Genomic DNA, 13,958 nt, shown 5'->3' with positions numbered 1-13,958 from the left:
GGGGGAACAAAAGGTAAAGAACAAATTTTTCACTAACTGGCATGTTTTTCTAACAACTATGTACGAAACTAGAATTAACAAGAAGCAGTTTGGATAATGTAATGATGGAACTGTAGGTCTTGATTAATAACCTTTAGTTTCTTTCTTTGCTCACAGCTCGGGTGGAAATTGCAAATTTCTGAGACTCAATAAACTGGAATTAAAAGAGGAACATGGGCTTAAATATTGGTCATCAATTCAATATTCTTTCCTCATATTGGAGACTACCTGTCTGGAGAGACTGCTTTAAGTTATTATTCTTGACTGAAGGCTGTCTCCTGGCAAACTATAAAAGTGTTGGCTGAATTTCAAACAAGCACCATTTAGGACTGAAAGGTGCTTTGGAGACAAATGCATGTGTTTGTTGAGATAGAACCCAGATCATTAATGCAGATCTGAAAACTGTGTCCCAACACCCACTGTAAAGTATAGGAAGTCAGCTTCGTTTACCTGATGGTGAAACTCTAAGTATTAGACTCTCATCAATAAAAGATCAATGACATGTGACTCGTGAATTTTGATCCTGCCTAAAAATTTAGCAAGTAATGGTGAAATAGACACCAATAGGTGGGACTCGATTTCACTAAAAGTAGAACCAGACAACAGTCAAATTTGAAACTTGTATAACTTGTGTCCACTTTCTTTTTCCATTGAAGTTTGTGGGTGTAGAATAAAGTGGCCTGCTATTTCAGCAGGTGTTACTTGGTTCCTTCTTTCTCCAAAGGTCCATTTTAATTACTTTATTTCTTTTTTAAAGAAAGCTGAGAAGGAATTGTAGCACACCTACCAGTGATTTCGCTTTCCTCATTTTGTAGTTTGCTGATGGATGCTTCTTTCTGTTGCAAGCCTGTTGGCCAAGAGTAGGGGTGGTTCTGCCTCCTTTCTTTTGTCTAGAAAAATACAGCAACCCTCATTCAAATAGTTCAAGAATGAATAGAAAGTACTGATGCAGAACAGGTGCCTTAGGCACAGGTCTGACCTGTTACCTGCAGCAAGATGCATGGAAACTTCCCTGGGAGAGATATATATCGCCATGTAATCTACTATAATGGATATTGCACAATAAACCCCTCTAACCTATGTCAAATGTCAAGCTACATACCCAATTGAATAAATAGTCTATTCTGCTTCAAAATATTTCATGTTTTGATAATCAGAGCAATATGTTTAACTATATATGAAATGAATAAAACAAAAAGATAACTTTATGCATTAAACTATGGTGAGTCTTTTGATTCAGAGTGCTGTACACAATTGATGCAAAATAAATTCGTAATAGTTATGATTTAACTTTTTTTTCTGCTTTTTTAAAAAAAATGCTTATTTCAAGGCACATGTCAGATTCATACTGAGACATGTACTGGGTTCAAGTATTCCTTTCCTGTTTCTCTTGGTGTAGTGTCTGAACCAAATTGAATACACACACAGCTCTGGGTTCAGGTTACTTATGTGACCTCAATGTGGTGTTCCCCCTACCTCCCATATGGCGAAGACATGATTCAGTGGCAGAAAGTTAGAGGTTCCCCTTGAGCATTCAGCAGGTCCTTCCACTTCCCTGCTGGTAGCCTGACAATTTCTATAGCAGATTTCCTTACACTTACCCAGGGTGTTCACAGTTGTCCAGGTAGTTGAAGCGTATGGTGTCTGTTGGATGTCGGTCTGAGTCACGCCATGGTGGGAGCTCGAGCCGCGCTTTTTCAGGCAAGGATCGAGGTGCTGTAATTCTCAGCTGCTTCTGATCCATAGGATTCTTTGGTAATGGATGGACATCCACCACAATAAACTCATCTCTGGGTGGAGTCTGTAAACAGGAGAAACGCCAAATAAAAACATATTTGTGACATCAGTCCATGGGCTATAAAGTTTGATGTTGGAAAGATAGAGGGCATAAGTAAAAGCTCCTCTACAACCTTTGCAAGAAACAGGTGACTGCACTTATTTTTATTGAGCACAAGGTTTAAAAAGGTAGAGTCTTGGACATACAATGCAAAGAAGGCTTTTCAACTCACTATGCCCATGCTGGTTCAGAGGAGCTACCCCATTGGTCTCAATTACCTGCTCTCTTGCTGTAGATCCAAAATTATTCCTTTTCAAATATTATTCCAATTCTCTTATGAAGGATATTACTTAATCTGATTCTACCACACTTCCTGGTATATTATTCTAAATCATAACAAGTTTTTGCATTGAAAGAATTCTCCTCATCTCCCCTCTGCTTTTTTTTTTCACCAAACATTTGGGGAGCACTTGGCTCAGTGGTCAGCACTGCTGCCTTACTATGCCAGGAACCTGGGTTCAATTGCACCCTTGGGAAACTGAATGTGTGGAGTCTGAAAAATCTGCCCATGTCTGCCTGGCTTTCCTCTCACAGTTGAAAGATGTGCGGGTTTGGTGGATTGGCCATGGGTTATATATCCAGAAGTGCTTTCACACAAAATTGAACATGTTTTCCCATCATCTATGTTACATGCACCTTTATCCAACACCACTAAGTTGTCTATGTTTCCAATTACTGGTCAGTTTACTTGCAAAGCCCAACAGAAGCAGTACAATGATACCAGAGTTGGGTAGGGAGAGACGGAGGAGATTTAATCAAAACGGTATTGGAGGGGGAGTCAAGGCACTCCATCTCTCCCTGAAGACACGAACAGTATCAGTGGACACCAGTGTGCTCCATCTCCAAGGATACCAGGGCATGAACACATTTGCTCCTTTTTTTTTGAATCAACCTGTTCAGAGATGTTATTATACACCTCGGGAGCAGGGAGGACTTGGACCCAGGCCTTCTGGCTCAGAGGTAGGGGCATTTCAACAACAAAGTCCTCTGTATTTGTTCTTTCTTTCCTTTTGTTTATACCCAGAAGTGCTTTTCTTATCATCAAATCACTCATTAACCTTCACCAGTAAATCACCCATGTTTCCATATGTGTTCAATCAAAACATTCTACAAAATAGAACACCTGCATTAAATCTCCCTTTAACCTATGCTGCATTAAGGAAAACGACACCAGCATCTCTGTGATGAAGCCCCTCATCCCTAAAACCGTTCTAAATAAATCTGTAAGTAAATTACAAGACACCAGCTTCCTTCCTGAAGTATGGTGCTCAGATTGGACATAATTCCAGACCAAACCAAGCCAGTGACCAATAGTTTCAGCGTACCTCCCTTGATACTCTGCAGGTAGGCTGTTATGTGTTCAAATTGACAAATAGTTAATAGTATGCAAACGTATTGCCTAAAGCAACTAAATAAATGACGCAGGCTCTTGGCAAGCTAGTGCAAGGTTTTGCCTGTGTAAACAGTGTTAGTGAAAACTGGATTAAAGTATTGCTGCATTATTTAGAGCCTCAAGAATTTAAAGAATAAAGGTTGGATTATCATGGAGTTGAGAGGACTCAATATTTGCTGGTTGACGAAAGGGGATGGGATTGAGTTCAGACAGATCAAACTACGGTTGTTGCAGACCTTCAAACTGCAGTATGAGAGTCAAGGATTTATGAAGTAGTTGCAACACAATTCAGACAGATACGGTTTGTTTAACTGCAGTACTCTGAAATTATTTTAAATCCTCTGCTCTTTAAACTGTAAAAATAACTAGTTACACTTGTCATTGATTCCTAATTAAAAACCATACAGAGTTGCTTGATTTACAAGCCAGCTGGTATAACATCTGTTCAGTTTTAATAGAGTTCTTTATCAGCCTATGAGGTGAAAGCACAGCAGCTGTATTGGGTTGGACTAGGATTAGTTTACGATTGACACAGAACAATGGGAAGACTGGAACAGCGTGAACAGTTTTGGATTCGTACACATCCTTGGGAAGATAACGGTACAGTGGGATTAGTTGGGTGATTCAAGCCATGGAGAGAACACAGTGCAGTCGAATTACTTTTAGACTGGTTTATCAATAAATCTCCTTCTGTGATGTAAACTTCTATGGAAATTTATGGAGTGGATAACTGATGCAGAGTGGGGAGAAGGTTCTGCCTTTCACTTCTGATATTTTTAGTGGTTTATGTAAACTTGAGGCAATAAGTATTTATACCTTGTGTCCAGTGTTTTTTTTTCATGCCAAAGTATTTGCTGCATTTAAGGATCATCAGAAGGACCAGCCTGAATGCAGATCATGAAATTTGGATCAGGATACAGGAGCAGGAGGATGGGAAGTATGATGTGGCAGGGTTAGATGATTCAATAATTATGGGGATGGATAATTTAATCTTTTATTGGCAGGATTGAAAGTTCCAAGTGGTATGCAATTTGCCTGGTGCCTGGGTGAGGTACATCTTGATTGATAAGATATTAGGGGGAAAGGGAACTGAAGGGGGAGGTTACAAATATTGAGATCCATGTTAGAACCAACATGAAAAGGAACTGTAGGCTAAAGATCCCATTCGGGAATACCAAGAACTAGCAATTAAATTGAAGGATAGGACCTCAGTGGTTATAACCTCTGGATTATCACCTGAGCCACATACTATTGATCATGCCTGAAAGAGTGGTGCAAAAAAAAATGTAACTTCTCGGTCAGTGATACCAACCAGAATTGGGACAGAAAGGAATTGTACTGTTCAGATGGGTAACATCCGAAACAGGCTGAGTTTCAAACACATATCCCTATAGTACTGGCCCAGGGTTCTTGATTGTAGTCCAGTGACATTACCAAAAGGCCAAAACCTTTGGCAGGGCTCCCTGTCTCAGGATAACAAGGTCAGCCTTTTTGAACTGAGACAAGGACAAACATCTTCACACTGAGGGCTGAGGAACTCTTCGGAACAACCTTGCCTACAGACACGAGAACGCCTGCTCATCCGGTATGTTCCAGTCACAGAGAGACAGAGAAACTTGGGGATCTCAGGGATTGTTTAGAACATTAAGTGGTCCATGGGATGAACCATGATCAAGGGATGAGCAAGATGCTCTTGTATACCAACAGGGAGCAGGAGGAAAAGACAAGGTACCCAAGGATTATCTCAGGATAATCCAGGGTGCTCTGCGAAACCACCTCCACTCTGCCAGGGACCCAGGTGCTTCCATCAGGTCATGCCAAGGAGGTTGAACCTTCACTTGTGCAGTAGACACCCAAGACAGGCCTCACATGCACTAAAGACAACTTAGGCAACCAGCAAAGCAGTCAGCAGATCTCAAATGTACCTACACCTGACGAAATGGCACTGAGTTAAGGCAGCAGAAAAATAAAGATTAAATAACACTGAAGTAACTTTGGGTGTGCTAATGTCAACCTCCTGCATAACCCAACAATTAACACAAATGTAGCATTTTGTATGTAGTCTCATTCAATCTGGAAAGGTATCTGACCATTTGTTTTCTCTCACGGCGTGCATCATGTGGAGCAATGCAAAGAGCTTTAAGGTCATCATTCCCTGCAGTCCTCTCAGATGAACGGGGCCTCTAGAAAGTAGAAATATGAGCTGAATTTTGTGCTTTGGGACTCAATCAGCAATGTTTAGCTCCTCAACAGTTCTAGTAAATGGACACCCCTTGCAACTAAGGTGTGAATCATGAGCACAGGCCCCATGTAATCCTGTACAAGTCAATTCTGAAGTGCTGGAGACTGAATGAGAGGCAATTGGTGTAAAGGAACAAGATTAACTTACAAGTAATGGCAAATAAATTATTATAACATTTTAAAGATATAAAGCAAGCATTACCCTGAAAACAGGAAAGCTTCTGGTGCCATTACTGGCTCATAGTTCTGATGGCCTGCATACACTAATATAAAATAATTTGCCATTGAATATATCTATCAGGTTCTCTGGTGTGTCTGCCTTGCTTCTGTATTATGTTGGCTTTTTGAGCATCCTTATCACTGGTGGTGACTCCCTTAGCGTTTCAATACAACTCCCTACTTTCTTCATATGAGGAGATAGGTGGATAGTTCATCTCCTCTCTCTTCAATGTTTGCACCCCATCATATTGTTAGGTTGTGCAACTTGTAGCAAACAATCACTCTTCTGGAGACTCTGTCTGATGAATACTGAAATGCTTGTCCTGTGGTCCAGGCAATAAAAGCATATCTTCAGAATACCAATTGTCTGCTCAGTGATGGCTCCAGTGGATGTACAGGCAGCATTGTAGCACTATTCAGCATCAGCCTAAGGGTCATTAATCTTCTGGGGTGTTCTTGTCACCCATGAGCCAGCCTTGGAGATGATGTGCAGGGAGCCAACATTCGAGGAACTTGGGAGAAGTGCATGAATGTAACCATCATGACGGCTCCCTTGACAGTGGGTACATAACTATAATAATGCTCTTGGTGGTTGCATACAAGCTGGATGCTGTGGGAGTGAAATTCCTTCCGGTTCAGAAATACTTCTATCCATCCTTTTAAAAGCTCTGGACAGGTCAGGAAAAATTTGCCCAAGTTATTTGCCTTGCAATTTGTTTTCCAAACTACCGTCATATCAGAAAATTTGGCTGCAATACAGTCAATTCCTTCAATCAAACCTATAGATTGTAAACAGTGACAGCCCAGCACTGATCCCTGTGGCATTAATTTCTATTTGCCAGCCTGAAAGTGGCCCATTTATCTCAAGTATATATCTCATCTTAGCCAGTCCTCCACCAATCTACTGTATCACTCAAACACCACAAGCTCTTGTCTAGTGACTCTCAAATGCCCTTTGGAAATGACCTAGAAAGCCACACAATTGCATCAATCACTACCGAGTCTCAACAAGGAAGTGAAATCACATAGTTGGGCATCAATCTAGGTACCAGAAATGACAGTGGCAAAAATGCCCCTGTCGACCCTGCAAAGTCCTCCTCACCAATGTCTGGAGCTTAGTGCCAAACTTAGGACAGCTGTCTCACAGACTGGTCAGGCAACAGCCTGATGCAGTCATACTCATGAAATCATATCTCATAGACGATATCACAAACATCACCATCCCAGTGGAACAGACCCAGCAGAGGTAACAGCATGGTAGTATACAGTCAGGGAGGAGTTGCCCTGAGAGTTATCACGTTGATTCCGGACCCTTAAAAATCTCTAGACATCAGGTTAAACAATATGAATAGATCAGAATACAATACAATATTCTTTACTGTCACATGCACTCTAGTATAGAAGTATGGGAATTTAGTGATAATGGGAACTGCAGATGCTGGAGAATCCAAGATAACGAAATGTGAGGCTGGATGAACACAGCAGGCCAAACAGCATCTCAGGAGCACAAAAGCTGACGTTTCGGGCCTAGACCCTTCATCAGAGAGGGGGATGGGGTGAGGGTTCTGGAATAAATAGGGAGAGTGGGGGAGGCGGACCGAAGATGGAGAGAAAAGAAGATAGGTGGAGAGGAGAGTATAGGTGGGGAGGTAGGGAGGGGATAGGTCAGTCCAGGGAAGACGGACAGGTCAAGGAGGTGGGATGAGGTTAGTAGGTAGGAGATGGAGGTGCGGCTTGGGGTGGGAGGAAGGGATGGGTGAGAGGAAGAACAGGTTAGGGAGGCAGAGACAGGTTGGACTGGTTTTGGGATGCAGTGGGTGGAGCGGAAGAGCTGGACTGGTTGTGTGGTGCAGTGGGGGGAGGGGACGAACTGGGCTGGTTTCGGGATGCGTTGGGGGAAGGGGAGATTTTGAAGCTGGTGAAGTCCACATTGATACCATTGGGCTGCAGGGTTCCCAAGCGGAATATGAGTTCCTGTTCCTACAACCTTCGGGTGGCATCATTGTGGCACTGCAGGAGGCCCATGATGGACATGTCATCTAAAGAATGGGAGGGGGAGTGGAAATGGTTTGCGACTGGGAGGTGCAGTTGTTTATTGCGAACTGAGCGGAGGTGTTCTGCAAAGCGGTCCCCAAGCCTCCGCTTGGTTTCCCCAATGTAGAGGAAGCCACACCGGGTACAGTGGATGCAGTATACCACATTGGCAGATGTGCAGGTGAACCTCTGCTTATTGTGGAAAGTCATCTTGGGGCCTGGGATAGGGGTGAGGGAGGAGGTGTGGGGGCAAATGTAGCATTTCCTGCGGTTGCAGGGGAAGGTGCCAGGTGTGGTGGGGTTGGAGGGCAGCGTGGAGCGAACAAGGGAGTCACGGAGAGAGTGGTCTCTCCGGAAAGCAGACAGGGGTGGGGATGGAAAAATGTCTTGGGTGGTGGGGTCGGATTGTAGATGGCGGAAGTGTCGGAGGATGATGCGTTGTATCCGGAGGTTGGTGGGGTGGTGTGTGAGAACGAGGGGGATCCTCTTTGGGCGGTTGTGGCGGGGGCGGGGTGTGAGGGATGTGTTGTGGGAAATGTGGGAGACGCGGTCAAGGGCGTTCTCGACCACTGTGGGGGGGAAAGTTGCGGTCCTTGAAGAACTTGGACATCTGGGATGTGCGGGAGTGGAATGCCTCATCGTGGGAGCAGGTGCGGCGGAGGCGGAGGAATTGGGAATAGGGGATGGAATTTTTGCAGGAGGGTGGGTGGAAGGAGGTGTATTCTAGGTAGCTGTGGGAGTCGGTGGGCTTGAAATGGACATCAGTTACAAGCTGGTTGCCTGAGATGGAGACTGAGAGATCCAGGAAGGTGAGGGATGTGCTGGAGATGGCCCAGGTGAACTGAAGGTTGGGGTGGATGGTGTTGGTGAAGTGGATGAACTGTTCGAGCTCCTCTGGGGAGCAAGAGGCGGCGCCAATACAGTCATCAATGTAACGGAGGAAGAGGTGGGGTTTGGGGCCCGTGTACAACCTGGATCTCTCAGTCTCCATCTCAGGCAACCAGCTTGTTACTGATGTCCATTTCAAGCCGACCGACTCCCACAGCTACCTAGAATACACCTCCTCCCACCCACCCTCCTGCAAAAATTCCATCCGCAACCTCCGGATACAACGCATCATCCTCCGACACTTCCGCCATCTACAATCCGACCCCACCACCCAAGACATTTTTCCATCCCCACCCCGTCTGCTATCCGGAGAGACCACTCTCTCCGTGACTCCCTTGTTCGCTCCACACTGCCCTCCAACCCCACCACACCCGGCACCTTCCCCTGCAACCGCAGGAAATGCTACACTTGCCCCCACACCTCCTCCCTCACCCCTATCCCAGGCCCCAAGATGACTTTCCACATTAAGCAGAGGTTCACCTGCACATCTGCCAATGTGGTATACTGCATCCACTGTACCCGGTGTGGCTTCCTCTACATTGGGGAAACCAAACGGAGGCTTGGGGACCGCTTTGCCGAACACCTCCGCTCGGTTCGCAATAAACAACTGCACCTCCCAGTCGCAAACCATTTCCACTCCCCCTCCCATTCTTTAGATGACATGTCCATCATGGGCCTCCTGCAGTGCCACAATGATGCCACCTGAAGGTTGCAGGAACAGCAACTCGTATTCCGCTTGGGAGCCCTGCAGCCCAATGGTATCAATGTGGACTTCACCAGCTTCAAAATCTCCCCTTCCCACACCGCATCCCGAAACCAGCCCACTTCGTCCCCTCCCCTCACTGCACCACACAACCAGCCCAGCTCTTCCCCTCCACCCACTGCATCCCAAAACCAGTCCAACCTGTCTCTGCCTCCCTAACCTGTTCTTCCTCTCACCCATCTCTTCCTCCCACCCCAAGCCACACCTCCATCTCCTACCTACTAACCTCATCCCACCTCCTTGACCTGTCTGTCTTCCCTGGACTGACCTATCCCCTCCCTACCTCCCCACCTATACTCTCCTCTCCACCTATCTTCTTTTCTCTCCATCTTCGGTCCGCCTCCCCCTCTCTCCCTATTTATTCCAGAACCCTCACCCCATCCCCCTCTCTGATGAAGGGTCTCGGCCCGAAACGTCAGCTTTTGTGCTCCTGAGATGCTGCTTGGCCTGCTGTGTTCATCCAGCCTCACATTTCGTTATCTTGGAGTATAGTGAAATGTTTTTACAATGGCTGCCTTTACTCGTGCCATCTTATGTACAAGTACCTAAGTACAAATCTTTCAGGCCAAAAAAAAGCATTGTTACAGATTAAAAAATATATAAATTAGCATAAAACAGTGAAAAAGTTCAGAATGATAATAAGTGACCATTAGTACTAAAATTCCATAAGTTCTAATCCATGCCTGCAGGCCCCAGACCACGAGGCCATGCTGCCTCCACGTGCCAGCATCCATCCAGGGCCCGCCCCGCTGCTGCTTCGGGAATCGCCTGTTTGCTCTGCTGCAAGGTTTGGCCCATACTCTTTCTGCCATGGGACGCAGCCCATACGCTCTCCATTCTGCCGTGGGACACAGCCTGCTTGCTCCAGTCATCGACTCCACTTTCCGGGAGTTGGGGAGCAAAAGCTATGAAGAAGAGTAAGAAAGAAGGGAAATGGAAAGGGACTAACGAGCTGAGGAGCTCCAACTGGAGCGTCCTACCTTACCGCCATCTTTAGGCAATAAAGAAGCACTGTGGGTGGCAAGTGTGCAAAATGTACTCTGGCTGGGGGATTTCAATGTCCACCACCAAGAGTGGCTCAGCAGCAACACTGCTGATCGAGCTGGGCGGGTCCTAAAAGGCATAGCTGCTAGACTGGATTTGCAACAGGTGGTGAGAGAACCAACAGAAAAACATACTTGACCTCATCCTCATCAATCTAATGGCTGCAGATGGATCTGTCGTAACAGTATCAGTAAGAGTGACCAGTGTACAAACCTTGTGGAGGCGAAGTCCTGCCTTCACATTGCAGTGTGTGGCACTGACACCATTCTAAATGGGACAGCCTTCAAACAGATCTAGAATCTCAAGACTGGATATCCATGAGCTGCGGTGGGTCATCAACAGTAACAGAATCGTACTCCAACACACTTCATAACCTCATGGCCTGGTATATCACCTATTCAAGCATCAAGTCATGGGTAACCCTTAATTTAACGGAGACTGCAGAAGGACATGTCAGGAGCAACACTGGGCATGCCAAAAAATAAGGTGTCAGTCTGGTGAAGCTACTAAATTGGAATATTTGCCCAACAACATAAGCAACAAGTAACAGGCAGAAATAAGCAATCCTACACCAACGGATCAGATCTAAGCTCTACAGTCATGTCACATTAAGTCATGGATGGTGGTGGACAATTAACAACTCAATGGAGGAGGAGACTCCAGAAATATCCCCAGAAGAGCCCAGCACAGCAGTGCAAAAGATAAGACTGAAGCATTTACAGTAATCTTCAGCCAGAAGAGCCAAGTCAGTGATCCATCACAGCTGCCTCCTCTGGTCCCCACCATCACAAATGCCAGTCTTCAACTAATTCGATTCAATTGATTTGATATCAAGAAACAACTGGAGGCATTGGACACTGCAAAGGCCATGGGCTCTGACAACATTCTGGAAGTAGTATTGAAGGTCTGTGCTCCAGAACTTGGCATATCCCAAGCCAAGCTCTTCCAGTACAGTTAGAACATCTATCCAACACTGTGGAAAATTGCCCAGGAATTTCCGATACACAAAATCAACTCAGCCAGTTTTTGCCTTGACTGTTTACTATTGATCATCAGGGAAGTAATGGAAGGTGTCATAAAAAGTGCTACCAAACGGCACCAGCTTAGCATCAGCCTGCTCACTGATGTCAGTATGAGTTCTGTCAGATCCTGACCTCACTATAGCCTTGTTTCAAACATGGACAAAAGAGCTAAATTTCAGAGGTGAGATTACAGTGACAGCTCTTGACATCAAGGCCACATTTGATCAAGTGTGGCATACAAGCCCGAGCAAAAATGGAATAAATGGCAATCAGGCAGTAAACTGGTCCCTGGTTTGAGTCATATCTGGCACATAGGAAGATGGTTGTGGTTATTGGAGGTCAGTCATCTCAGCTCCAGAACATCGCTGCAGGAGTTTCTCAGGATAGTGTCTGCTGCTTCATCAGTTCATCAGTGACCATCCCTCCAAGGTGAACATCCTGACTTGGAAAAATATTGCCATTCCTTCACTGTCACCGGGTCAAAATCCTGGGATTCCCTCCTTAAGAACATTGCAGGTCTAACCACAACACATGGACTGCAATGGTTCAAGAAGGCAGCTCACTGCCACCATCTCAAGGGTAACTTGAGATGACAAATAAATACTGGCTCAGTCAGTGACGTCTGCATGCCATGAGTGAATGAAAAATAGTAAATGGTGATTAATGGCCTCAATCCACCTCCACTGTCACAAACACTGGATGGTGCAGGCGTGCTAGAGTGCAAAGGCCACAAATCGCTTTTTGTGATAAGCCAGGAAGCAGAGGGTTATCTCATAATTAATGGTTGGAACAACATCGTGTCAACACACACCCCTTCCAGCTTCCCTGTTCAGCTACAATGCTCTGTCATCAATGACCTTTCTTCCATCATAAGGTCAGAAGTAGGGATGCTCGCCAATGATTGCACAATGTTCAACACCATTCATGACTCCTCAGATACTGAAGCAGTCCATGTTCAAATTCAACAAGATCTTGACAATACCCCGGCTTGAGCTGACGTGAGGCAAGTAACATCTGTGTCATGCAAATACCAGGAAATGACAATCGCCAATAAGAGACAATCCAATCACAGCCCCTTGAGAGTCAATGGTGTTACCATCACTGAATTCCCCCACTATCAACATCCTTGGGGATTACCACTGATCAGAAACACAAATGGATTTGCCATATAAATACAGCAGCTACAAGAGCAAGTCATATGTTAGGAATACTGCAGCTCATAAACCCCAAGCCTGTCCACCATCTACAAGGCACAAGTCAGGGGTATGATGGAATGCTTCCCACTTGCTTGGATAAATGCAGCTCCAAGAACACTTACGAAGTTTGACATCATTCAGAACAAAAAAACCCACCTGACTGATACTGTATCCAGAAGCTTCAACTCCCTGCACCACTGACGTTCAGTAGCAGCAGTGAGAACTATTAACCAGATGCAATGCAGAAATTCACCAAAGATCCTCAGACGGCACATTCCAAAACCATGACCACTTCCATCTAAATGAATAAGGGCAAAAGATACATGGGAACACCACCATCTGCAAGTTTCCATCCAGCTGACCATCCTGACTTGGAAAGATATTGCCATTCTTTCACTGTCACCAGGTCAAAATCCTGGGATACCCTCCCTTAGAACATTGCGGGTCTAACCACAACACATGGACTGCAATGGTTCAAGAAGGTGACCACTGTGCTTCTCTGTGTAGATGCCTGTCGTCCCAGAAACATCCTTGTTCCAGTTACTCGATTGGCCAGAAGCTGTTGAAGGAGAGCCTTCCTGTCCACTTAAGGTTGGAAGCTCAACTCACAAACCCCTTATGCCACCCTCCAGTGTGTTATTGCTGTCAGGCAGACTTTTTATTAAGTCACTCAATTCAGGAGTTACACAGGGATACGTGTATGGATATTATACTCACCGTTGGTTTGGTGACATTCAGTTCTTTCAGCATCTCAATGTAGTGTCTCTTCCAGATTCTTTGTTCATAGATAGTTGGTGAGAAGTTGATGTACCAGTCCAGTCTCAGGCATTTTGGCATCCAAAGTTGATCCAATTCAGCCAAGTCTTTCCAATGCCAGCTTACCTAGAACATAGCAGAAAGTATGCAGTACATTTTCAGCGTGATCTAAGGACCAGCAAAATTAACAATGTACACATGTAATTCTCTACATGTACATTTTATGAAAACACCTAAAAGGTTACCCAAGGCATAAAACAGTTCCACAAGACAATGCTTGAGTGTCAGTATGCCTGGAGCCACACTACACCAACTTTACATTCAAGGAATGTCACCATAAAGAAAGGCTTTTCTTGGTTTACTGTGACCTCACTTCTGTGTTAAGAAGATTGTCGTTCAAGTTCCATTCTGGACTTGGGCTGACACTCCCAAAGCAGCTCTAAGAGAGTGCAGCACAGTTGAAGGGCGTACCTTTCACATGAAATCTTAAATAAAGACTCTGTCTGCTCTCTCTAGTGTATAGTTC

The 13,958-nt window shown here is 45.0% G+C and overlaps 1 protein-coding gene across 4 annotated transcripts in view; it reads right to left on the bottom strand.

The window, feature by feature from the left end:
- The window catches only part of fbxo16 (F-box protein 16), a 49,975-nt gene that overhangs the window by 20,696 nt on the left and 15,321 nt on the right, over window positions 1-13,958 (bottom strand). For all 4 annotated transcript variants that reach the window (XM_059645570.1, XM_059645571.1, XM_059645568.1 and 1 more), the window contains exons 6-8: window positions 13,394-13,558; window positions 1,641-1,840; window positions 827-929 (exon numbers count right to left, since the gene is read on the bottom strand). In XM_059645570.1, the coding sequence (XP_059501553.1) occupies window positions 827-929; window positions 1,641-1,840; window positions 13,394-13,558 (468 nt within the window). The remainder of the gene's footprint in view (window positions 1-826; window positions 930-1,640; window positions 1,841-13,393; window positions 13,559-13,958) is intronic.

Source organism: Stegostoma tigrinum, chromosome 4 (assembly GCF_030684315.1).
Source record: "Stegostoma tigrinum isolate sSteTig4 chromosome 4, sSteTig4.hap1, whole genome shotgun sequence".
Taxonomy (NCBI): Eukaryota; Metazoa; Chordata; class Chondrichthyes; order Orectolobiformes; family Stegostomatidae; genus Stegostoma; species Stegostoma tigrinum.
Note: the sequence above shows the minus strand (reverse complement) of the source record. Positions and strands in the feature narration are given on the sequence as shown.